The sequence below is a fragment of the Columba livia genome, chromosome 3 (genome assembly GCF_036013475.1).
Source record: "Columba livia isolate bColLiv1 breed racing homer chromosome 3, bColLiv1.pat.W.v2, whole genome shotgun sequence".
NCBI lineage: Eukaryota > Metazoa > Chordata > Aves > Columbiformes > Columbidae > Columba > Columba livia.
This window is the reverse complement of record NC_088604.1, coordinates 103421587-103448164: the sequence shown is the minus strand read 5'-3', so window position 1 is coordinate 103448164 and position 26578 is coordinate 103421587. Positions and strand designations below refer to the sequence as shown.

The following is a 26578-nucleotide window of genomic DNA, read 5'->3' as shown; positions in this document are numbered from 1 at the left end:
AAAAAAGGGCTGAAGTCTTGTACCCTTCCTCTGCTACAATAAACCTTAATCACAGTAGATTTATAAGATCTGGGCTCCAGCCCTGATTAACTTATTCAAGACTTACAGCAGTATAACCAAAAGAAGCATCTAATCTGTGTCCTTTGGAAGTTAACCCTCGGTTAACCTCAGGCTGCTCTCTCGCATGTTAGAGAGCAGGGGACATAGGACCTTGTTCAAACAAAGCTGCTTGCAGCTCCCTGCTTTTCGCAGCATCTGTGCCGTGAAACTCCTCTGTTTCACTCCCGGTGTGAAATGGGATGCTCTTCCCATCTCCCCCGTGCTGTCACTCCGAGGACTCAAACACGACACAGAAACATGCGACTGCAAATGTATCCTTCTACCCAGGCCAACTTATAGGACAACACTCCTACCCTCACCCTGTCATCAAATAAAACCAGTAATTTAAAGCCCCAGTGATTTAACCTGGCTGAGGTACCTGCAGGTCTGCCAGCCAATGTGTCCCAGCCACGGGCCACCTCCCGTTTCAGCCAGGAGGCAGGATCGAGCCCTTGCTGTTTTAGGAGAAGGCTCAGAACCGCTGCGTGACCCACGAGGGAAAGGAGTCGCCCGTCCTCCACGGGGGACACAAAACGCGTGCTTCGTTTCCTCGGAGCGCACCTGTCTCCCCGCTCCCCAGGGACTCAAGGCCCGAAACGTGGGATGCTCAAAGTTGGCGGCGGGGCAAAGGGCTGGTAACGCCGGCAGCACCCGCGGGTCAGGAGCCCCGACGGCTGCAGCCCCCGCTAAAATAGGGCAGGAGGACGGCTGGGACTGCCGGTTCCCAAGGCCGTGCAGAGGGGAGCACCGCGACCAGGGGGGTTAATCACCGGGTCGGGGGGAGTGAGGAAAGGGCCCGACCCACCCCTGCAGGCACAGAGCCGATGCAAAACTTTAAGGGGAGCGCGACGAGGTGGGGGATTCCGAAAACCGCCGGGAAGTTCTTCCCCGGGCGGCGGCGCGCCCTGCCCACCGGCTGCGTCCCGGCCCCGCCGCCCCTTGCTCACCTCCGGCGTGTGCCCCTCGGCTCCCGCCGCCTCCAACTTCCTCCTCGCCCCGAAGAAGAAGAGAAGGAGCGCGGCGAGCCAGAGCACCCCCAGCAGAGACAGCGCCAGCCGCCGCGTCGGCCGCCTCATCCTCGGGAGGGGTGGGAAAAGTCCGAGAGGTGGGGGATGAAGGGCCGGGAATGGGGTAGGGGAGGGCGGTGGGCGCCTCCGGGGGCAGCGGGAGCGGGACTAGGCGGGGAGAAGGGTCTCGCCCGCCCGCCTCGGAGCCGGCGATGCGAGTCCCGGGCTGTGCATGCTCTGCAGGGGAGGGGAGGGGAGGAGGAAGAGGAGGCGCCGGCAGGAGGGGGGCTGGAGCCGGTGCCGGAGCCGCTCGCCGGGGGAAGGTGCTGCACGCAGACAGCCGATCTTCCACCCCGGCCCGGTGGGGCAGCTGCGGGGCCGCGCCGCTGCCCTGCCCGCCCCTCCGGGGACCGCGCCTGGGGGGGCTGCGGCCACCCGGGGACGGCGGCACCGGGCACAGCGGTTCGGGGGCGGAGGGGATGTGTATCATCGGGGCCGCCCGTTTCTCTGCCCGGCCACGCACCGTGCGTGGGTCCCGGCCACTTTCCAGCGCCCCCGAGCCGAGCGCGAAAGGACGCGCGGGGCCCGGCAGCGCCGCGGCGAAGTTGGCCCGTCCGGTCCCCATCCTGGTCCCCGTCCCGGTCCTGGTCCGGCGCTGAGGCGAGGGGAGGCCAGCGTTCAACAACACACAGAGGAGGCTCAGACATGACGGGAAGATTAATTTATCCAATTGAAACAGCAGGGGGAATTCAGGTAGGTGGAATTTAATTACTGGATTTGGAAGAGAAGATGTGAATCTCCAGAGCTGTCAAGAGCACTTAAAAAATAAAATCATAATCATTGACACAGAGCAGGGCAGCTGTTGGTATGCCAGCTACAGCTTGGTCCCAGGCCATGGTCCTGCAGGGATGGCCCTCAGTGTCATCCCTGTCCCGTGGAGCGTTCCCTGCTGGCTCCACACACAGCCCTGGCACAGCAACCCTGTCCACGCAGGGCAGCCAAAGTGGGAATTACAGACATTGCTGAGGGCAAAAAAAACCCCTGGAGTAGGACTCCAGAAAAGAGCTGCCTTGCCCAGCTGTCCCTGCTCACCTGCCTTACTCACTGCCCTTCGATCCTGCCACTGACAAGTATTGCACAAGCTGAGCAATCCCTTGCAGAAGACATTAGAGAATAAATTAAGTATTGGAGCAGATGTGAGTCATTCCTGTTAGTACAAGAACTACAGAACAAACCCCATAAAAACAGGAATCCATGCATAAAGTAACATATGGAATGAGTCTGAGATAAGATGTCAAATGCTGGAAAGTCCGATGCACATGTTGTAAACAGCCTCTCCTATGCGTTTCCCACACACTCCTCTTGGTTTTATTATTTCCTGCAGTTGTTTTCTGTCACTTGCTAATTTATCATTTGCGATCTTCATCGTCTGTCCTTCTCCGATTTATTTCCAGGACTCAGTAAGCCCTTCTCCCCCAACAAAATCCATGCCTCTCAGGCCCAGCACTCACAGAAAGATGCCCAGATAAAAATTTCATTAGCATCCACAAAAAGGGACATTTCTCTTTCTTTGTTTCAAGGCCGTCTGACTTTGAAATGCCTTTATCAGAACAATGAAATCCAGGTCCAGTGGGTAGGCTTAGGTTGTCGTTGCAAAACAAGCTTCAACAGCATGGCCAAGCAGGAGCAGAACCGCGTGGGAACAGAGTGGAAAGCCCTTGTGCCATGGTGAGCCGTCAACCTGACACTGCATGGGAGGCCCATGCCAGCCTGAAAATGCCACCAATTCCCATGGTGCCACACCAACTAACCTTCCTCAGGCCCATGGTCAGTGTAGCTGGACCACTGCACTCCAGCTCTGCCACCATGAGACATCTCTACCCAACCTAGAAGGGACCTGCAGGTAAATGCAGCAGGTGTTGCTCTCTTCCCCAAGCTGTTATTTTATGTTTTCTCCTGAAAGCTAAGGCTCATCAATGGTAGCTTTGCACAGGGCTTATATTTGTCTTCTTACCTTGTGTCTACCACAGCTATTGGCACAGGCTGGTTGCTACCTCTGACATACCTTCTTCTAACCACATTTGTGATAAGAATGGCTCTCTGACCAAAAATATCATCTTGCCACAAGTAGAAAGTCACCACTGGTGTTTCCCCAACTGGGATGAAATGACCTTGACTGCTGTAACGCAGCATTTCCCCCAGCACATTCGCAGAGGGTGCCGAGATTTTCCTACCATACCTCGTTCTGTGTTAGGAGAGCTTTTCCAGATAAAGGCACCTGGGTGTTATCATTCAAAGCTGGATTAAAAACCTTGTCTTTTTCATAGGTCAGACTTTCAGTGGAAGTTATTACAAAATATAAGGGGGAAATATAGAAAATATCAGGGAAATACATTACAAATTAGATTACAAGTAAGGTAATAAATAGGACAGACCTGACAAAGATGCAATCAGATAATGCTATCTTATTACCTTGAGAAACAACTCCCTCTGCTGAGGGAAAGCTTTATTGGCAGAGCTCGACGCTGTGATGAATAACCCGCTGTGCCCGCAGAGATAACAGGCAAAGGCCTGACCCGTTCCTGCTAGCGCTGCCGTTATACCGGCGAGGAGGTGACACCACGAGCACCACGGTGACACCGAACAAAGCCCTGCCTGCTGGAGCCCCGTACCTGCTCTGTGCGGGTATGTGGTGAGACGGGAGATTCGAGGAGCGCTAGTGATGCATATGATCTCCAAAAAAGTCTGTTGCTCCTGACTGTGAGCGTGTGTGCTGCGACAGGTAATATATTGAGCAGAGGATGGTAACAGCTATTTAAACAAGAATAAGGCAAGACTACAAATCTCTAGGTTCAGAGTTATCTGAAGTCATAGACTTTCAGAGACTTGTATAAAAATCCTACTGCAATTCCATTAAAACCACAGCAATAAAAAAGAAAAAAATTGCTATTATATTATTGATGGGCCTATCTTCCCCATTTTTCTGTTTTTTTCATCTGCCAATCTCAGTTGCTTTACAAGTGAGGTCCATAACATACTACGTGTTTCCAAGAGAGCAAAATTTAAGGCCAGCAGTACATCTAGAGACAGGAAAAAAAAGTGTAGGAAACGGGTATTTAGCATTTGTTGGCACTACAAAGTTGATTAAAGTGATTGTTTCATGAGAGCAGAAATATGACAGAATTGTGGGGTACTACGGTGGGTCTGTGGATTCCCTGATGGAGGACATGGCAACAGAAATTAGCCTTGAAGATATGAAGGCCTACCGGTGAGAAAGATGGGAGTAAAGGAGTATCCAGAGATGTTAAGGATGTACCCGTGAGAGAGAAGGGAGTAGAAGAGTAACATTGATGATAGCAAAAATAGCCAATGAGATGTTACTGCTGTAACTTGTAACCAATAGTGAAGAGACACATGAATTGGTAAAACTGTATAAAAATGCATTTCTGGCAATAAATGGCATCTACTACTTTCATCCTGGAAGAACTTGGTCTATGTCGTTTTTCCATCTCAACCACGACACATAAATTTTGAGTGGAAAGGAAAACTCCACAATCGCAACCTCAGGCGGTGGGGTCCTGAATTGAAGGAAAGGGTGGTCGGAGAAAGTAGCTCTCCTCACTGTTTCAAGGACACCTGTAAAAGCACATTTCAAGAGAATTTAATCTCACTAGGGTCTGCAAACCACCCAGGCACTGCTTCGGTGCAGTTTATACGGGGAATACGCCTGGGTTTGGCTCACATCTGAAATCCCACCCAGAGAAAAAACAAGTTTCTTTTCCAAAAGGATCACAAATAGTTTGTGTTTTGTTCCTGGAAATCTGAAAGGGTGATAAACAGGTAGGTTTGAGAAGTGATTTGAGGAAAGGATCAAAATCTATCCCTGACGCAGGATGCTGAACACCACAGCTTCTTGTAAGATGGAGCAACCCCGCCAAGCTCTGGCTGAGAAAGGGCTTCTAGGACACAGAGACCCAGTGCCAGGGGAGGACCTGGTGCAGAGCCAGCAGTTCAGGGCAGCCCAGGTCTTCCTGCTGTTTATGGCAATGCAGCTTCTCGACAAAGAGATCCTGCTTGCAGTAGCAGATATATCAGGAGGAATTTGTTTGCAAAAATAAGATCTGTGTTTGAAAGGGTCAGCATGGCCATATGGTTACACAGGGAGATGGATTTCATTCAGTGGTCAAACACATCCTTGCGGTCCCTGCTCCAGGCTTGGGGAAAGAAGCTAACACAGAAGTTTCTCTCCCCACCCCATGGAAGAGGGTGTGCTGCACTTACTGCATTTAACCACACTGAAGACAGCGCCGGGAGAGGACGGAGAGCACGTCAAAGCTGCTCCCAAATAACTGTTTTGGCAAGTGCTGAGCATTGGCATGTTTCACAAGAAGCCCAGCTGTCCCTTGTCACCCATCAGCCGAGGTGCCAGCCTGACTGCAGGGCTCCCAGAGAGCAAGCCAACACATGTCCCTGGCCCAGGCACCGCCCCGCCAGCCCCAACCTGCTCCCCAGGGGTGACTCAGAAACCATTTGCTACTTGTCTAGGGGTGGAGCTGTGCTTTGAATGTGAACAGTCATGTCAGCGACTATTCCAGGTTTATATTTAATACAAGAACAAAAATCCCTTTTCGGATCTGCAGCTGCTCAGAAAGCCTCCAGGTCACTTGATCTGTTCCTAATCCAGTCAACATGAGTAGAAGAAGGGGAGAAGTCACAGGTCCTTTGCACAGGAGCAAGGAGAGATTGTTGCTTTGCCAGGGGAGTCCACCAGCTCTGCAGCGCTTGTCACCACTCTGCCTTGTCCCTGTGGCATGTTGCTGCACGGGTATGTGTGTCCTGAGCTGCTGGTTCCAAGATACAGCTCCCATCACACACAGTCCTCAGGGTTGTGGACAACAGCGAGGACTCTCTGCCACCTCAGGCAGTAGTCTACCATCTCAAAAAGCAGATTCTGTGAAGGCTGTTGAAGATACTGAAGAGATTATCCTACATTTTTGTGGCAGGTAAGCCCTGTTGTGCTATATTGTAAGCCAAAAAAAATAAATCTGTGACTATGTTGAACAATGTTCTCCCTGTGTGCCCTCAGAGAAAACCACAAATGTTGGAGACAGCTCTAGCCCCATAAAAGGAGAACTATAAGGTAAAGTTCTCCTAAAAGAAGTAAAAGATTTATAGCTGGGTGTGTGCTTTCTCTCACCACGATAACAGAACTGTAGCTTGTCCTACATCTGCAGCCCAAACTGGAGGGTCAAACATGAAGCTGTGAAGCCCTCACCTTCTACACTCAGGCAACAGAATCGCTCTGCACCTCCTTACCCACTGCTGCAATCACAAAGGGAAATGGAGGAAATCCTGCGGGCTTTGGAGTTGCAAGCAGATCTTTTTCAGTAACTGTAAAGGATTCTTTTCTTTTTAATTAAACCACAAGCATTCTTCTCTAGCAAACTTTCCATGATGGCATCTCCAGTTAATTAAAGGTTTAAGCTGTCAGGAAATGCTGTGCATTAAAAAAAATAATAAAGAGGAGAGCCACTTTAATAGCATTTGCTAATTGAAGTTCTCATCAAGTCATCTGCAGGAACACAAGCTGTTCTTCAAGTAGATGGGCACCAGCATACATCCAGACATTCACTTGCAGTTCTACAAGTCAGGCTCCCACCTTCAGCCTAGCTTCGCAGATGAAGGAGGTGGTTCTGAGGTCCCCGACCGCTTGGGACAAATGCAAAGACTTCTCCATAATAAGGCTGGAGGACTGTGGGATGTAATTCTTTCCTACCACAAGGTATTCTATCTTGCATTTTAGCAACTGCAATCAAATGGCCACCCACTTGGACTGGTGTTTAATTCACATTCTCCCCAGTCTTTGTCTCCATTTACTGCAGCACAGGTGTTTCTAGGTTCGATGCAGTCTTTTTACTGGCTCCCAGCATTGCCATGTGCCCGGTGGCACCAGTACAAACAGGTGTGGGAACAAGGATCAGAGCAATGGGAGGTTTGAAGGGAGAAACATTGACCTCAGCATGTGGTTGAGGGACATATTAGGGAGCACAAGAACAGATCCCTTGGGTAGTGCTCATCTGCTGTGACCACCTTCAGTATTGTTCACTGGCTGCATTTGACCAGCTCTGCTTTTGTGTAACTTATTGCCACAGCAGAGCCATGTCTTCTGTGCCCTGCATGTCTCCAGATGTCTCCAGTGGTTGATCATCTCTCCTAATGCTCCCCAACACTGGCATTTTCTGGGAAGAGCCCATGGAAAAGTGATGGCTGCTGATCGCGCAGCCTGTCTTTTCAGTGTTGTGGCCAGAGGGCAGCTGTGTAGCTTCAGGTCACTGCATCAGCAACCAGAGGCAGCCACCACAAAGAGCCACAGAAGAGCATTTGGGACAAAAGGCAGCAGATAGCTTCACACACCAAGTTGCAGCAAACAATCAATATGCAAACATAGCACAGGGCAGATGAATCTTTACCATAAGGACCCAGGCCCCCTGCGGCTCTCAGCACAGCTCTGGCAGGCACTCCTGCTCCTGGGGGACCTCAGTGCTGCTGGAACACCACGGGGGCAGCAGAGCTGCTCAGCTGCCTCCCAAGGAGATGTGCTCCCCTGTGCATGCATCTGCACACACACCCCCATCCATCTCTAAGAGAGCAGAGAACCCTGCCAGAATTCCGACAAAACCCTTTTGTTACTGTGAATAGGCTAAATCAGTCCCTTTAGCCCTTAGACACCTTCAAGCCCATAATTGGAGTTTGGACAGGTGACACTCAACAGAATAAAAACCAAGTCAGGGGATGGGTGAGAGAACACATTAGCCAAAATAAAGCTTTGTCCTTAAAGCACCTTTAATGCCTCTCTCCTTTTGTGTGCAGGTGTTAAGCAGACTTCAGAGCCAAATCTCTACTTCTGTGATATGTAACTGTGGCCTGATGCCACACAGCTGGCAATATGTAATATTGCACCAGGCATTTTGTGGTAAGGAGCATTTTCACAGCTGGATGAAAAGTTTTACCCTCTTCCACCTACAAAATGTTTTGTAGAAAAAAGAAATCTTGACTATTCATCCCGCTTTCTTCGGGGATCCAAAAGCTGAAGAGAGTGAGCCACACACCACCTAACGATACTTCAATCCCATTATTTAGGTGAAGTGTCTGGGAATAGACATTTTTTTCCATATACAATCAAATGCTCTATGTATAAAGATTTATATTTGATCAGACAATCTCCTGCTCTCAATGCAAAACCTCCGAGGGGCTAACAACTAAACCTGCATCTCCTTGAAAAACAGTTAAAAGCAAACAGCTACTCTGTGCAAAAAGCAGGCATAACCTCAAGGTCTATGCTTGCCCCACATTGATCTTTTAATGAGATCCACTGTGATCTCCTACAGGAAAATATACACCGTGCAACAAATCCTGCCTACCTGCCTACCTATACACAGGAACAATTGTCAACCCTGAACGTCCTCAGGTGGATTAAAATCTCATTTTCCATCATGAAATCATTGCTGTTGGTTAGAAAACAAAGCAACAGCTTCATTTTCCCACTAGCAGGACGAAATTTCAAGGCTGCTGTTTATAAAACAAAGTAATGTTTAATTGCACAAATTTGTTTTGCTGTTATTGAGCAAAAACAAGTTAGATGCCCAACAGCGTTATTTTTCTTTCCCTGCATAACACCTCATTAATGCATTCAAACCTGTTAGAGTTTGTTAGTCCCAGAGGCTCTTGTTGAAACAGAACGATCAATAGATGCAAAAAGAACAGGTAAAGAGGCAATCAGGGTCCTAGAAAGCTGAAATATTTCCCATTAGGACATTGTAGTAACTTCCCCTGAACAAGCATTTCAGCAGCTGGTGCTATGAGCAAGGGGACATCCCAGGTAGGAGAAACCCGAGTGAGACGCATCTAGATTTGACCACACAGAGCAGAACATGCTCTGGACAGCAAGATGTGCTGCAAACAGCTTGGGCTATCCCACACAGGACAGGTACTTCTCAGGAAATTCTGCGTATGGGAGATAATTGGAAGAAATGGCTCCAACGTTTCAGGTTCTGATCTCCTCACAGTAATGAGCGCACAAGCGGACGATGCATATGCATGAGAACATAATTAAGAGTGGTAAAACCTGGAAGATTTTCAAACTCGGTGGCAATTACCAACTTAAACACACAAAAAATTAAGATAGCCTTATACCCAAAGGAAAGTTATTATTCCGAGTGCCTTGCCTCATTATAGTTAGCTGGGGCTCAGACAGCAGGCGAGCGAGCAGGGGAAAGCTGCCTCCCATCAGCAGCAGGTGCTCTCCCCAGAATGGAGGCAGGATGCTGACATACATCCTTCTGCTCTTGCCAAGGCATCTCAAACGGTCCCAAAATGCTTTATCAGGACAAAAATAGAAAGCAGAGGGCGCACATGACTGGCAGCTCGGGCTCCCCTGTTGCTCTTTGGGCCTCTCTGGTGAAGAGCATTCATGGACAGAGAGCTACCCTGTGTAAATAGATTCACTAAATAAATGCGGTAATTATACCGAATATTATTCTCAGAGGGAACAGCAGTAGGGAAATGATTTGCATAAGAAATGTGGATTATTCATGTAAATGAATGTGTTATTTGTTTATAGAAAAAATTAAGCTATGTCTAAAGACCTAGAACTCAGCTATACGTTCCAGATAACCTTTTACCAGCATCTCATGTCTTCACTGTGCCCACCTTTATGAAATTCACCTTTGCAGGACTAGCTATATTTTTCTCATAAACCCATTTTGTTAAAGCTGAAACTCCCCTCAGTCCAGGAGACAGTTAATCTGCTCAAGGAAGCCTGTTTGGGTTGCCATTAAAGTACCTTTACATGAATTCAGGCTTTTCATCTTTGTTTCAGCAAGCTGAGACTAGGAGCAGGAGAGAGAGGAGCATTTTCTAGGTTTGAAATGCTGAGCAAAAAGCCTGACCGAGGAGGATGGATTCTTGAATTTTCTTCCTCCGTGTGCTGGATAAAAGGAGGGAGGGGCTCAGGTCCCAGGCTGGCTCTGCCCTGCACAGTCCAGAAGCAACCAGAACTGTCCTCAGTTTTGGGGGACAATAGTACCTCATGGCAGGCTAGCATAGCCTTGTAGACCCCCAGAGCTGGGCTACACCATGTGCCCACCTTCTACCCTCTGGGCCACACCAAAGCATGCTCACCGTTGAGGTACTCTAACCCTGCTGCCTGAGCAATGCAGAAGGGGTTAATCCTGTTACAACTACATCCTATTAACATCAGGACAGCCTCATCCTTCATCCCTGAGATCCCAAGCCCAGGGTTATTCAGCAGTGGCTTAACACAAAAAGCAGACAAGCAGCCTTACCTGATGCTGCAGGACCTTCACCCTGAGACTCAGCCCTGCAGAACAGCCAGCTCAGCTCCCGGACCCATGCTGGGAAGGGCACTAGCACCCAGCACAGGAGCAGCTTTACTGACAACCAGGAGCCTTTCTCACTAAGCTTTGCTCTCAAGAACCTGCTAACTAGAGGCAGCTCTTCTTACATGCCAAGTCATTGAGAAGAAACACTCTTAGCTGATCCTGACTTTCATGAGTATGCAACAGTGTGGACCACCTGAGGATCTGTTCCTCTAGTTGCTTTAAAGAATTTGAGGAAGGATGAATGTCTACCTCACAATCAAGCAGGAAAGGCTTCATTTACTGTCATGGTGAGCTCTCCAGTGACAGACATGTTTGCAGCTTAGGTTTTGGTACCTTAATTCAGCAAGGCAATGTGGACTTCTCAGCTTGCTTCACCTGTTTCAGGTGGCTGGAGCTGACAGAAGTTCTTTGATGTTCGTCAGATTTACTTCAGCGTTCTAAATAATTTAGAGAGCAGTGTTGAGTGATGGCACCTCCACGTGGTCTTTCCACCAAATTTCTCCTGAGATTTTGTATTTCCAGGTATTTGTGAACCATTCAAATAAAAAAAAAAAAAGAGGAAGAAATAAGGGTACCTTCTACTGGACTCAGCAATTTATTCTTGCAGCATATGAATTATTTTCTGTTAATTTATCCCCTAAGTTCTCTATGTGCTTAGCTATGTGTTAGTTTGATAGAGTATCCCTTTCTTTTTTGCATTTGATACAATTAAAGTTCTGCAAAACTCAGCAGTTTAAACTCTTGGAAACTTGTGCACATTGGAAAATATTGATCCAGACGATGGCTGTGAAGTGCCCAAGCCTTGCTTCTGTGCTCTGCCCTGCAAAAGTAGAAGAGCAGGCTGAAGTGGAAATTGAGTTCTCAGTAATGCTCATCTCGGCTGTTCAAAAATTGTGTGCCCTTCAGATGAAACTACTTTGGAGATGCTCAGGGTTATTTCTGTTGTCCATATTTGCCTGATGACTATTGGGAGGCCAGGAATCACAGTTCTCTGTCATCCCCGAAGGTAAGCATCTTAACATCAGACCAACTTTTCTCCAGTATCACTGAACGACACAATGCGGGTAGAAGTTGGACACAATGGATGTGCTCAGCATGGGCATCACCTGAGTTTCAGAAAAGGGCTCTGACAAGCATGGCTCCAAGTTAGAATAAGATCTCCAGCAGTCTGTCCCACCACTCTCAGGGGTGCAGTCAGACCCTGGTGCTGGGACACATGGTCCGACATGAGCCAGTTGCTGTGTGACTTCAGACATCAGTCTGGAGAGCTGGAGCTAATGTTCAGGGGAGCCAGGGGAACACCTCAGCCCTTCAGGTTTAGTCTGTTGATACATGTGCACCCATGCCCTAAAAGTAGAGGCAGTTTTTATGAGGGTTTCCTGAGCTGTGTGTAAGATTAAGGAACGGGTAAGAAGAGTAGGTGATGTTGAGTTTGTTTTATTTTTCCTTTTTAAAGGAAACACAATAAATGACAATAAACACCCAAGTTACAGAGAAGGGACAACATGAGATCTCATACCCAAAGATGTGCAGCCCCTCAAGATATTTCCTGCATCCCAAACAGCCCATGGTCATTTCCATTACCCTTCCCTGGAAGGGAGGTGCTCACCGTGTGCTCCAAAGCTCTGTGTTGCCTGCTCAGTTTTTAGGGGAACCACACTAACAGGGGGCTGGATCTAGAGACTTGCAGAGCAGGCATGGCCACAATTTCTGGAACAGTATTCCCAGCAAACACATCGGTTTTGAAGGGGGCAGCAGGAAAAGAGAGAGACAGCGGTAAGGAGGCTATCTCAGACATAATCCTGCTCCTCGCATCCTCTGGAAACTCAGCATTTAGCCACAGAGGCAGGAACCTTCTGCAGCCTCAGCCCAAGCAAAAAGCAGCATCCCCACTGCCAGCAGCCAGGTCAGGGTTGCTCAAGACCCAGTTTCTCACTCACGAGCTCCAGCTCTTCAGCAGCGCAGAGCTGGTTTCAAGCAATAAGTGGTTTATGTCAGGCTGCAGTGTATTTATGAGAAAGAAATCCTGCTTTTACCTGAGGAAAAAAAGCTACTTTAGAGCAACTACCTCTTTCATTTCGTCTCGCTTAATGAGCACCAGCTATAGACATCCTTCTCGTAGCCACATTTGCAGGAGCGTGAGGATCTCCACGTGTTTCCGCAGGGTGCTCAGCTCTTAACCCTTCCTTCCACGTGAGATGTGTACATGGCTTGTTAGAAAAAATACAGGTCTTTTAAAATTGGCTCTTCACAGCAATCCACATTGTGGGTCTTTTGAATCTGAAAATGTAATTTCCACATTTGTATATGGTTCACTAAATATCCCGTCAAAATGGGCTTTGGGAACAAACTGGAATTTTAATTGTGTGCTTTCTTAATGGAGAGGCCCTGTGCTAGATTACAAGTGAAAATTTTCGTCCTCAGCAGCAGTACCAAAGCCCATTCCATTGTCTCACAAAACTGCTGAAAAGATGTACAAAAAACAATTCCGTTTTCAACCTGACTTTTACTATGAATTTGAGCTCCAAGGACCACCCTGAACACCCGGCTATAACATTATTAGTCATAAAGGAGACATGTAATTCACCAAATAATAATTTTATTTGACACTTTTCACCACTTCTTCAACAACAAAAAAGTAGGAGGTAAGCCTAGACAGAGAGCACTTCTGCCTGGTATCTGCAGCCAACACACCACCAGGTGGGTGCTTTGCAAGTGGCATCAGTCTCTGGCTCTGCCAGGCTGGGTAGAATTAGTCAGGATTTTGTAGTTTTTTTCCTTTATCTGTGGAATGTCAGCTTCCTACATTACATAGCTGATCTGAGCAAAACAAAGGTCTGCCTGCATTGGAAGGGAGCGCGATGGAGACATTCATTTCCCCAGAACAGGTAGTGTAACAAATCAATCCTGACTGCACTGATAAATTGAACTTCAAGCTTGGTGATACTGCATTTCAGGTCTAACCCAGAGTAAGACACAGCAGGAAGGGAAGGCAAAGGCGCTCGTTAGCATTTCATTCTGCAAGGAGCTGCTCCCTGAACAGAAGAGGAGAATAAAAATAAAGATCATCTTTTCCCCCTCTTTTTCAGCACAGTATTGTGACTGTTTTTGAGGAATGTGACATGGGGTACATGGGAATGTGCAGGGGTGTGTGTGCAGATAGCGAGGTGCAGAAGAACTGCCCAGCGATCACTGGCTTCTTGCCAAGCCTTGGGATGGGATCATAACTCGAGCTCCTGGGTGCATGTGAGAAAGAAGCGTTGCTCATGGGAAAAACCTGTCTCATAGCAGGATGGGGATTTCAGAGCAGCAACACTCTGGTACGCAAAGGGAAAAGGAGCTGGTAGGCTAGGCTTTAGGAATCTGAGGTTCAGATCAAGTCTGGACTGCAGAGCCCCGGGGTTAACACAGACAGTTGTACTTCTTTTTCTAAGCATAACAGATGGCAAGTTCTGCTCTTTGGGTCACACAGCAGCCAGCACCCTGAGGACCTGATCTTCACCCCTCAGCACTGTGGCACTGTAAATAATGACAAAAGGGATTTTTGCCTATAACTCTTCTGAGTCTGGATGAAAATGTCACACCTGTGGGAAACTCCAGCTTTTCACTCCTCTTCCTCATTGTAGCACAGGGTTGCCTTCAGCTGAAGGAAGCCCAGTAGGACTAATATTGGGGGAAAAGTCTCCCAGTCCTCCATGTCTGGGCAGAAAGCTTGAAGCATTGGCCTGAAAAAGCTCACAAAGGAAACAATGCTTAAGGTTTTCAGATTTTGAAACCCTACTCTTTTACTTGAGTCTCATGGGGGGTTTTAGGACTGGAGAGGAGGTGAGCAAGGACTGGTGGACACTCAGATTTGGCAGTGGCTTTGACTCCACATTCCCATGTTGTCTCTTCATGCCCATCACTGCCCCACGCAAAGGTCTACACTGGTGGGACCCCTTGCACCCGCTCTACTCAGCTGCCAGCCTTCGTGCACCACCTGCCCTGGGAAACAGGCTTTTTCTTACAAAAGCTTCAAAGTCCTCATTGTTGTGACTCCAGTGCAATGACAACTTGCCCTTTAGAGATCCCTTTTGTGGGTGACTGAGTTAGGATTACAGCTGTTGCTTAATAATTAAAAACGAAGCAACATATTATTCACTCTGCACAGAGAATCTCAGGGTATGGTCGAAGTCCACTGGCACAGCTTGGCCAACCATGATGATGGTTGGTGCAGTAGCCACTTACATTAATATAACAACTCACAGCAAAGGACTAACATGCCTTTAGTTAAGGCAGGAGTCTTGTTGGCTGTACTCTAAAATTGTTGAAGAGATGTGACCTCAGACAGAGGAATACACTGCAGTGGCTCAACAGCACGTAGATTTTCATTCAATCAAATTTTAGTTACTTTATTAATTAAATTAATTAAATTATTATATTATTAATTAAATTATTTCATTTAATTGCCCAGAAATAAATACACAGATAGGCAGAAATACCCAGCCCTCAAACCTGGCCCAGCTTGGTACCTCTCCAAAGGTGGTCAATTGCTAGCTGTCCAAAGGTACCCCATCATCTTGGGGTGATTTGCCTTGGGGTAGTTTGTCTCCAGAGGGCAGCTCTTTGCCTTTTGCTTGATGCCAAACTGTCAGGTCTCTGCCACAGCTCTTCCCTGAGGCGATGATGGCTCCAGGTGTGCTTGTCGATGCTGGAAGTCATAACCCCTGTTTGAATTCTGTTAGGCTTGAGAGCAGAGCCCATCCTGTTGTCATCTGGAGAGAAGCCCTGACCATGCAGAACACACACAGCAAGGTTGGCAGGTACCAGCTGTACCCTGACTGCACACTAAACGTGTACACCAACTATACCAGGAAACACAAAATACTTCCAGTTGTGCCTGTGCATCTTATGGCAACAAGCTCTAGCTGAATATTTTGCTTGCAAAAGGTTAATTAGTTCCTTTCAATTCCATCTCAGACTTACTGTTGCAGTGTATCATCCAGCTCCTCTTCATGCTCCACCCATTATTTGCTATTCTTGTTATTTGTTATTTGTTATTCTTGTACTTTTCCAAAAAGGACTTTCATTAGCAATACTAGTCTCAAGCTGCAGCCCCACTTTTCTTTCATTTCTGCTAGAGCAATACCACCCACTGCAAAGCTCAGCATCTCTATAAACACTGTGGTTACAAACGAATGCATCCTTCAGCCGCCTTTTAGACCATTTTTTCCACAATGCACATTGTAAATGAGGAGTAATATATCTTCAGAATTGCCCAGAAAACGTTATTTTGTTAGCAATATAAAAGCCTCACAGTGTCCGAGTAGGTGCCCTTGCCAGAAACATTTTATTGTGAGCCAGATAATTCAGTTTGAATTGTACATGGTTTGGTATAATCATTCCAGTAAAGCATTCTTTACAATTCTGTAACAGCAAGTCACATGGCTCAATAAAGTTTATTGCTGCAAATGCTTAGTGATTCACGGCATGGATGAATTTTGTTTCTTTCCTGGATCAAGTAATCAATAGCAAAATAATCTCCCTGCAATTACACTGCTCTGCATTAAGGAGGTGTGAAGTAAATAAGTACAAAACCTGATATAAAAAACAATGTGTATAACATTAAAATGAACTGCAGTTTGAAACTGGGTGTCCTGCACCACAGTTTTGCACACTGTAGCAGAGCTACGTCCAGCATACTCATAGCCTTTAACAATTCTTGCTCAGCTGATTACACACATAGTGCAACAAACACAGTTGGGACTGACAGATTTTCATCCCATCATGTCAGAGTCCTGCTGTGAACACCCTGCACTCATGCAGACTCCCCTGGCCATACCTGTGGGTGCTGGGGACCATCTTTTTCAGAACGCGCTGAAAAAGCAAGACCTACGCTCTCTCAATCAACCTTTTCGGTTCTTCCAGTGATGCTCCTGTACACAGTAAATCAGTGTTTATAACATCCCCCACTGAGCTGAGTGCAAATTAAATCAGGCTAATTTAGTTTGCACCATCGTGTTCAGCTGCGAGTCACAAAAGGGAAGAGAGGCATGACAGTCAGGAGAGAGCATGTGCTTTGCAGTAGGAGCTGCTGAAAGAGCTGGGACATGGCCCTCAAGGGCCCTGGATGTCCATGACCCCCTAACTGACTCTGCTGCACAAATCAGAACCCTGGGGCTCCAATGACACCACATTGGGCCACTCAGAATAGACAACCCATATAACATCTGTAAGAAACAAGTACAAACAAAGCTATCTATTTATCTGGTTCTAACAGTTTTCTCATAAAAACAGAAAATTATACTTTTAAAAAACAGACTGTTGCAGGGAATAAAGCACACTGTTGTGCCTACTGTATAATGCCTCCTGACTGGGAACACGTACGTGCGATGGGGTTTCTCTCTAAATATGCTTATGCTGTTGCACAGGCTTTGATGCAGTGGTAAGCACACATCTGTGATCAGCCTTTTACTCATGTTCACATTCTTATCCACAGTCCACCTCACTCCCGAATCTCATATGCAGTCTGAAAGGACATTTAAGAGACTGAGCGCCTAAAAAGTCACAAAAAGCCAGAGGGAAGGCTGCCTATGCAAGCTTAATGTAAGTTCTTCCTAAAAATGCATTAAGAGTATGGCCTTTCATTATACGTTCATTCCTGTTGGAGCTCTGTTTCATTCGGCACCCAGACTAGAAAAAGAGACACAATTGTGCTGTCTGCTAGAATGTAAAAGAATCAAAGCAGCAACCTGTAATAGGCACTTAGCATGGAAATTTCCAGCCCAATGAAATAAATGGTAAGAAAGTGAAAAAGGATCCTACAGATAGATGCACCAAGTAACTCTAGCATGGAGTTTGATGAGAATAGTCCCACTTCTAACATGTTCTCTAATGCTGTTCAGAACTACACACCCAGCTCCACTATTTAATTAGCTACAACCTACATGTGCCTCAATCGTTTGAAAGTACACACAGATACTCACTCTCATCCTCCTTTATAAAAAGTAACTGACAAATATGCAAATGTTTTGCCAGACTGCTCCAGTATCATGCTACAGAGAAGGTCTATTCCCTGCCAGCCTCCAGTGACTTAATGTGGGATCAGTTTACTTCTCACTGTACTGTACTTTTCAATCTGCAGAGAAAACCCACTGTCTTCCTGAAATAAAAATGCAAACATCTCAGCCTCCATCCACAAAGAGCTGGAAGCCCGGCTCATTCACTTGGTCAAATCAACTTAGGTTCATTTCAACAGGGCTATGCTGATTTATAAAAGCAAAATAAATGGTTTGAATGCTTGCAAATTACCTTTCCAAGTCATGGCTAGGGAAGAGTGTTCATTCAGAGAGTTCTCACCCCTTTTTCCCTACAAGCACACAGACTCCTGCCCTCTACCATGGGCCTGGCAGCTGCAGAACTGGGATGTCCTCTATTAGACGACAAGCCTCTCAGGGGAGGAGCTGTTTCCCTTCCAGGCTCAAGAGCCCCATCACCAAGCACAGCCTCTGGGCATTACACAGCATGTGCCATCCAGTAACAACAACAGTGTAATGTCAGCATGAAGTAGGTGGACACAAAGACTCAGCTCTGTGGCATCACATTGTGCACCCGTAGTGGCTGGCACCCAGCAGTCTCTTCTCAGAAGGGTCGTCTGAAGTGAAACAGGACTCACAATAAATACATTAATTAGCAAAACTTCAGTTCACCAAGTCTGTGGTCATCAGGTCAAGTCTGCTTGAGGGGAAGAATTTTCATACAAGGTAAGTTGCAGAGCTGAGCCCAGAGAGTCCAGTGTGCATAGAAAGTTGATACGAAGCAGCCTTCCCCATCCCAGCACAGGCCTCGTTGTCCTCTCTTCTACAGCATTGCTTCAGGAATAAAGGGTCATCATCATCCACTGCAAAATAATGGGGAAAGCAGGTTGAATTCATCCATCCCCAACAGCACTTTGCAATAGTCACAACTGAATTGGACTATGGGCGTTTGGAGATTTTCTGTCTCTAGGAAGCAGCAGAAGATAGAATAGAATATTTTGGTTGGGTGGGACCTGCAACCATCATCTAGTCCAATTACCTGACCAAAAGTTAAGGGCATTGTCCAAACGTCTCTTAAACACTGACAGGCTTGGGGCACTGATCACCTCTCTAGGAAGCCTGTTCCTGTGTTTGATCACCCTGTTGGTAAAGAAATGTTTCCTAATGCACGGTCTAAACTTCCCTGGCACAGCCTTGAACCATTCCCATGCAACCTACCACTGGATACCAGGGAGAAGAGCTCAGGCAGCTGTAGAGAGCAAACACATCATCCCTCAGTCTCCTTTTCCTCAAACTAGACAAGCCCAGAGTCCTCAGCCACTCCTTGTGGGACATTCCTTCCAGCCCTTTCACCAGCTTTGTTGCCTTTCTCTGCACACATCCAAAGACCTTCACATACTTAAATTGTTGGGCCCAGAACTGCACACAATGCTCAAGGTAAGGCTGAACCAGCCCTGAATACAGCAGGAAAATCACCTTTTGACCAGCTGGTAATGGTGTGGTTGATGTCCCCCAGGATGGGGTTTGTCCTGGCTGCCAGGGCAGACAGTGCTGACCCGTACTGAGCTTCTGCCGACCAGCACCCCCAGATCCCTTTCTGCAGGGCTGCTCTCCAGTTTAGACTACTGCCCAGCGTTACTCCATCCTAGGTGCAGGATTTGGCATTTCAACTTGTTAAATTTCATCCCCTTAATCACAGTCTAATGCTCCAATCTATCTGGACCCCTCTGCAAGGTCTCCTGTCCCTCAAGAGAGTTGACAGCACCTCCCAACTTGATACCATCAGCAAACTTGATAATGGTTCATTCAAGTCCTGCATCCAGGATTGTTGATAAATATATTGAACAGAGCTGGCTCTGGAATTGAACCCCAAGGAACACCCTCAGTGACTAGTATCCAGCCAGATGTAGCCCTGTTCACTGCAACCCTTTGAGCTCTGCCCTTCAGCTGGTTCTGCACCCAGCAGACCATGAACCCACTCATCCCACAGCTGGACAACTTGTTCAAAAGGATGCTGTGAGGGACAGCATCAAAAGCCTAGATAATATAATAAAGCATGTGGCTTGGAAGACTGAAGCTCCTTGTTGTTTCTAACCTACTCTGTAAGCAATCAGGTAAAGATTTTTTTGAGGCTACAGAACAAAACACACAGTGTCACTTGCAATGAAGGAACCCACACCTGTCAGTCAGGGAACGGACTTTACCTCAGATTCCCGGAGATATATCCCTTTGCCATCTTGTGTTAAATTGCGAAAGGCCTCTGCAAAATAAATAAATGAGGAGCATTAACTTGATAGACAAGAGATCAACACCAGCCAAGGCATCCTGTCTCAGGAAAATCTCAAAAGTTTGTAGGCTATTCACACGGACATGTGAGGTTCTGTGTTCTGTTGCTGAAAGATCCCCTGAGGGCTGGGACACAGGGAGCAGCTGAATAAAATCAGACATTTTACTGTCTGGCCATCCACCTGTGAAACCTCCAGATGCAGGTGGTCCCAACCTCACCCACTACAGTTTTGAGAGGTGAAGGGTCTGCAGCACAAACTCACAGACTGAGTACCAGCTGTCTTGTCATCACAACTGCAGTCCCACCAAAGGTATACTCCAAGGCTCTCTTCTTCCTGCAAAATGAGCAGGCTCCACTTGTAATTTGCCTACTGCCTCCTACAGAAGGCTGGTGCAAACCTGCAAGGAGTTAACTCACTCTGATACGTACAACCTGGATATCTGTAGAAAGTGACTGGTGCAAAAGTAAAGAGAGAATCTTGGTTTCCTGTATATCTGTCTTTGCTTTGATTACTCTTCATCTACTCTGAAACTCAGCCCTTTAATTTTGACCTTGCCATGCCAGCTGGAGCAGCGTTGGAAAGGCCAAGGCAACCCAGCTTGCCTGGCCAGACACATGGTACCAGCCTCACCTCCCATGATCTCCACTCGTAGCATGAAGCACACAAAGCTCTCGAAGCTGATCTTCAAGTCAGGGTCACCATATCTGATTGCCATCAAATTACAGATTTCATTGCTGAGTGAAATGCCTTCATAAAAGGGAAAAAAAAAATAAAGGAAAACATAATGAAGTAGCAACTCCCAGCTGCACACAGCTGAATGTGCAGAGGGTGTGCACACAGCTGTTAGCATGATCAACTGAGCAGCTTTCAGCCCTTCTCCAACAACTTGGCTTTTCAAACCTCCCCTAAGATTACCAAATATCAGTCAGTCTAAACCAGACAAGTACATGGAGACATCTCTTTCAAACTTAAAAGGGTTCACATCTGATCCCCTGTATCCACAGTCCTGCGAGAGCAGCTGTGTTTAAGAGCAATACTCCACAGGATGGTAGAAAAGGAGATGAAAAAGAAAATCCAGAGGAGTTCAGACAGAAAGCATCAGTCCCAATGTCAAGCAGCATTTGTAAGGAATAAAAGTGTTTTCTATTCATGTCCTGGGATTTTAGTTCACTTTAGCAGAGATCCATCCGGGTTTCTCACTGTGCTTTCCGTGACTCAGATGAACTGGGTGAACCATGCACCAAAAAGGAATTATATTTAAGCTGTAAACATGTAAAAGAAGCTAGAGGACTGAGCATGAGCCACCACTCAAAGCCCAGTAACAGCAACAGAGCTTGATCCAGTATTTGGACCCATATGTATGGTCTTCCATTTCTAGATCAAGCTTCAGATATTGTATTAGTGAAGTCTGGCACTGTTATCGCCTCTGTATGAGTCCCACAATTACAGGTTCAGTCCCTGAGCTGTCGTCTTCGGCAGAGGTAGCAATTTATTAGAAGCTCAGTCTGGCCTTCCACATGTACCCACACAACCCCACACAGTCTTTTAAAATGAAATTAGCAACGAGCAGGAAGGGATTTAAAAACTGGGTCTAAAATAGACAGACACTTCTGTTTCAGGGAACTATCAGTACAAGACTATAACTGGGCAAAGATTAAGTAGCCCATCATATAGCAAAACAATTCTCAGATGTTTTTACCCAGCTAGGGAGGGAAGCAGAGATGGCTAAGACCATGCAGCCTGTGATGTTTTCCACTTCTCCTGGGTTCCACCTACAGTTCTCAGGAGAAGGATAAAACTTGCCAAGATGTGCTGTGGGCTCACCTGTCTCCTGTACAGCTGCATGCAGTTCCACAAGGTCAAGTTTTCCTGATCTGCTAGTATCTCTTTTCTGGAAAACTTCCTGGGGAAAAAAAAAAAAAAAAAAAAATAGATATATATATATATATATATATTAAAAAAAAAAATATATATATATATATATATTTTTTTTTTTTTTTAAACAAACACTCCCAAATCAACAGATTACACCAAAACTATTGTGAACAGGGAGATATTGCAAGGAGACACAGAAGTTATACCAAATAGAAAAGCAGCCTTTTCCACAGGACTCTGAATTCCTGGATACTCAGTGTGCCAGTGGCATTCAGCTTCATGTGAGAATTAAGGTCAGAACATCTCAATTAAACATCAGAGAGCACCCATTACATAAAAAGAATCTCAAACAAACAGAAAACTTATAGCCACTCTAACATCCACACAACTATATTATGAGGATAATGATTTCTCAGCCCACAAGCCTGTCTATAGGCTTGATCATCCTCCCACTAAAGTCAATGGAAACCTCGCTGCTGATTTCAGAGGCGGCAGGAATCAGCCCTTTCCCAAACCAATTCCATTCTGTCACAACTGAGCTGTTATTATGGAGGGTGAGAAGTTCAATAAGTGGGGCCATGTCCTGGTGGTAAAGAAATCACAGTAACACCCAGTCTGCCCCAAGAAATAACGTTCTAGTGAAGTATTATATGAGGCAGAAGTATAATTCATGCCAAGAAGGATACATCCAGGAGTGCCAAGATAACCTGGCAGGCATCCAGACTGAAATGCAGGCGAAAACTCTGGAAATCTGGAGAGGGAGGGGGGAAAAAAAAAAAAAAAAAAAGATTGTTTTGAGAAGTCATTGAACATTTCTCAGAAAATGAACTCACAAAATTCCCCCTCACCTGAGAGGGCTCAGGCCCCAAAGCCTTTGTGAAACTTTACACCCACTTGAGAAGCTGTATCTTTTACGATGATAAAAATATGAGGCAACAGGATGGATTCTAGTAGTCTCAGAAAATCCAATATGAGTTCCCTGCAGGCATGTAATACAGAATGAAATATGGTGCATTCTCTCCAGCTATTAGAGAAAATGGAAGGAAAAGGACATCCAAAGCTGTAATCCCAAACAGAATTTACTGCATGACCTTGAGTGAAGTCACTTGACCTGAAGAGCTTTGAGGAGCAGCAATGAAGATTAATTGAAACCCTTGTGCTACGCATCTCTCTTTCACAGACACTCTGCCAGCTCTGTTAATATAATTAAAAGCACAGGCATGACTGAAAACACGATGCTGTATCAAAGCTTAGTATTCCTGGTTCATACATAAGTTACATGAGGAGTAACAGAAATAGACTCTAATCTCACTGCAAATCATGATTATAGATAGTCTGTAGACTTCCACTGAGCAAGGGACAGAACCATAACTCACCAACTCCTTCCCTGTAGAAAGCGAAGATGTTCTAATTTTGTAATAGCCCTGTTTATTATATATGAAAGAAGTGCTGCAAAGTTTTTTAAGTAAATGTCTTCAAATTGATCACTAATGAAAAATAAAGACTCTCTGTTCAACATAGTCTTCTCACGGATAAGACAGTGCCTGGTGGGTCACTTTGCAAAAACAAAAGTGCTATCCTTGTCCAGCTTCGTAGAAAAGGGAGCAGTGTCAAACTCAGCTTAAGTGGAAAAGGCTGGATTTTGTTCACCTTCTTTTTGCCTGTAATGGCTGGACTGTGTATTTCTGTGTTGCACATCAGTTGTTGCCAGTGAAGATATTGGGAAGGAAGCCTGGATTTATAATTGTATCTGTAACTTCATGGTCATTGTTCAGGGGAAACAGACACTGCAATACCTCGCTGCTGCCTGGGTAGCTGTATGTATAACTGGGAACCAAATTACGGGCTTGTGGAACGCTCCAGGCTACCAGTGGCAGAGCAGAAGTCACAGTCCTCATAAGAGACAGCCCCAGGGCTCACCTGCTTCTCACAAGTGTAAGGTACAGAAGCTACCTGCATCTCCATCCTGTTTCCCAAACATAGAGCAAGGAACAGACCTACACACGCATAGTGGGGAAGAGTTAATAGGAGCAGCAGGCATGAACCAGGCACAAAGTAAAGACAAGAGCCCTTCCACCACATAGCTGCCTACACGCCAGGCTGAATTTCCACGCCTTCTAGCAGTAGCACTGTCGGTACTGTGGCAGTGGCACCGGCTGAAATGAGATGCAGTTTCAGAATCAAGGCTGAAGTAAAGCTGGGTTTGGAGGTCAGAGTCTGCATCCACATACAATACCTATACTTGCTCTTCCCCCTTCATTCTGTCAGTTGTTGAAATTCAAACTAGGTTAGCTTGGCTTATAAGATTTCTACCATGTTGATTCACACCACAGCAAATCCTTTCTCTCTGGAAATCTCACATGGCATCAGAAGAGTCAGTTCAGTCAGATGCAAACCAGTTTCTCTTCCCAGAATTCCAGAAACAGAGGAAGTGAGATTTTTATCTAAGAGCATTTATTTTACACAAACATTGTTTCTCAGCACTTACTTCTCCAAGATATATTATTCAGGATCCTCTGGAGCTGAACAGCATTTATTTCAGGATTCTGTAATATGGAAGAGAATTTTCATATTTTATGTATATATACTTTTATTTTTTAAGTATTACATCACTTTTCTCCCTCTTTTGTTTTCCCAGCATGTCCCATCTTCATTCTCTGCTTTTCTGGCCCCACTCCAGCTACTGTGAAAATCAACAGAAAAGACTCCCTTTGAATATGACAAGGTTCTCAGCCTACAAGAGCCACAGTCTGCTCTGGGCTAAGTTCTCAGGGCTCCACACAGATCAATGTGGCATTGCAGATTTACACTGAGTGAGGATGCAGACCATTAACCTCTTGGCCCTGGTGCCATCTGTTCCATCAAGCACACTGTCAAGAGACCTGTTTCAAAAATTTCTCTTTTAAGATCTGCAAACAGACAAAAAAAGATGAAAACTTTGGAATACCTCCTCCCCAAACTTTTCAAAGCAGAGACTTTCCCTCCTCCTTGTTATTTTTATGGCTTTTTTAGAAACTGTGACTTTTTTTGTTTGCAGAATTCTTTTCAATGTCACTCTTCAAAAATAAAAGCCTGTTTTCAGATCATTGAGGCATGTCAGGGAAATGCATTGAGAAACAGCAGTACTGCTCACCTCTGTGCATACTCAGACCTCCTGACAGCAAAGGGCCAGCACCTCACAATATGCGGCAATTTCTAGCACATGTGAAAGCCACCACTCTCAAAAATCAAAATCTTAAGCAAGTGTCAAAAAGTAAAAGCATTGCTTGTTTTTATTAACAGCTTCCATCAAATATATTGCTGTTCAAAGTGCAAATATGTTTCTGTGAAATTGTGTTGATCAAATACAGCATATGTAGCTAAATAAATGTGGCCACCTTTTCTGAGAGATTAAACACTTGCAGCCCTCAACATAGTTACAGGATAATTGAAGGTCAACCCTGTCCCAAATCAGGCCAGAGAGACCATTAAAAGTAATCTTTCACACTAAGCATCATATTTCACTAGGAAAATCAGTGGAAAAAAAAGAGATGATGGGACACCTGTTACTTACTTCACCTCTCAAAGAAAGTGAACTGCCATCAAACTGTGATGAAGGATGTATGAGACAAGTGTCAATATTCCAGGGGATGTTCTGTAATAGTCAACCTTCTCCAATGAGTATAAGAACACCCTAAAGGGTAGGATGGATCCACACAGCTCACCACTTCGTCCCAAATACAGCCAATAGAAATTAATGTGTAGTGAGGGCATGTGAGCCTGGTCAACCTCTGCAGCCCATTGTCCTGTTTCCCTGGCACCCACACCTGTTGGAAAAGGGATCTCAGGGGCTACATCCCTGCTTAGTCCTTCAGCACCTGTTTATGGACCTGCTGCCCATCATTGTGCTAATACCTTTTGAGCCTGTTGATGCCACAACATCCTGTGGCATTAAGTTCCAGGCATTCACACCCTGTTGTATAGAGAAGTATGTCTGGCTCAATGCTAACATATTCCTAAGCTTTGTGGTCAAATCTGCTGCATGGAATCAGCCCTGTACACACAGCCCAACCTTTTGTTGCCCCTCTCTGTTCCCCACGCTTCCACATCCAGACCTCTCTTCAACATGCTTTAAATTTCACAGTGCTATATAAAAGCCCTGGAGGAGTTTATCCTGGCATCTCATGCAACACTTACCTGTTCAAAATAGTTTGTGAAGAAATCCTCCCAAATTTTGCCTTCATACCTATCAACAATTTCCTTTAAGATATTAAAAAAATAACCATTAACTCAAGGAGGAAAAATATCACCATCCAAGACAGTTTCTAAAGATGCTTTCCCAGAACTGCACTCTCATGCTCTGCCCTTCCACCCTCTCCCCACCACTGCAATCAATGCTGTATGACTAGTGCAGCCCACTGCTAAGATGGTTCCCCAGCTCATAGAAATGCTAGTTCTAGGAAAGAAATACTCATATAACATTCAGTGGGGAAAAACATTTCCCCCTCACCAAGCTGTGCAACAAAGGACGGGGCTCACACTATGCCAAGAAGAGAGTGAAGGGTCTCCATCCTCCTTTGTACAGGAGAACAGAGGATGAAAGAAGAAATGGCCCTGTTTATGCCAGGAGAACAGACTAGGCTGTACACTTCCTGGTACAAGTTGCAGATGTGCATCCAGTTATTTTGAAAATAACCATTTAGAAAATACACCATTGCATGGGAACTGTACTGCTCAGGTCCCATGATGTCTTCAAAACTTTCAAGGCATGAAAGTAGTGGGGAGAAGTGCAAGAATGGACCAGGAGTCTCCAAAAATCCATGAATATGAAAGATTGCAGAGCAAGTAAGATGGTGTCACTAGAAGAAGTTTGCAAAAACGCAGCTAACAAAAGCATCTAAAAATTTGCCCAT

General features: G+C 45.9%; 2 protein-coding genes and 1 long non-coding RNA gene across 3 annotated transcripts in view; 1 reads left to right on the top strand and 2 right to left on the bottom strand.

Moving 5' to 3' along the window:
- GALNT14 (polypeptide N-acetylgalactosaminyltransferase 14) overlaps positions 1 to 1340 on the bottom strand; it is a 112415-nt gene extending 111075 nt beyond the window's left edge. The window contains exon 1 of the mRNA XM_065058649.1: positions 1047 to 1340. Coding sequence (XP_064914721.1) covers positions 1047 to 1175 — 129 coding nt within the window. The 5' untranslated portion in view covers positions 1176 to 1340. The remainder of the gene's footprint in view (positions 1 to 1046) is intronic.
- Positions 1341 to 1501: 161 nt separating this feature from the next.
- LOC135579137 (uncharacterized) lies at positions 1502 to 11235 on the top strand. Its single transcript, XR_010471657.1, has 2 exons — positions 1502 to 6109; positions 7977 to 11235. It is a non-coding gene; the product is annotated as an uncharacterized LOC135579137 (long non-coding RNA).
- Positions 11236 to 15813: 4578 nt separating this feature from the next.
- Positions 15814 to 26578, bottom strand: part of CAPN14 (calpain 14) — a 29614-nt gene continuing 18849 nt past the window's right edge. Inside the window, exons 15-22 of the mRNA XM_065058648.1 lie at positions 25863 to 25925; positions 24175 to 24232; positions 22373 to 22437; positions 21893 to 21961; positions 21636 to 21714; positions 20442 to 20558; positions 19728 to 19783; positions 15814 to 18386 (exon numbers count right to left, since the gene is read on the bottom strand). Of these exons, the coding sequence (XP_064914720.1) occupies positions 18360 to 18386; positions 19728 to 19783; positions 20442 to 20558; positions 21636 to 21714; positions 21893 to 21961; positions 22373 to 22437; positions 24175 to 24232; positions 25863 to 25925 (534 nt within the window). The 3' untranslated portion in view covers positions 15814 to 18359. The remainder of the gene's footprint in view (positions 18387 to 19727; positions 19784 to 20441; positions 20559 to 21635; positions 21715 to 21892; positions 21962 to 22372; positions 22438 to 24174; positions 24233 to 25862; positions 25926 to 26578) is intronic.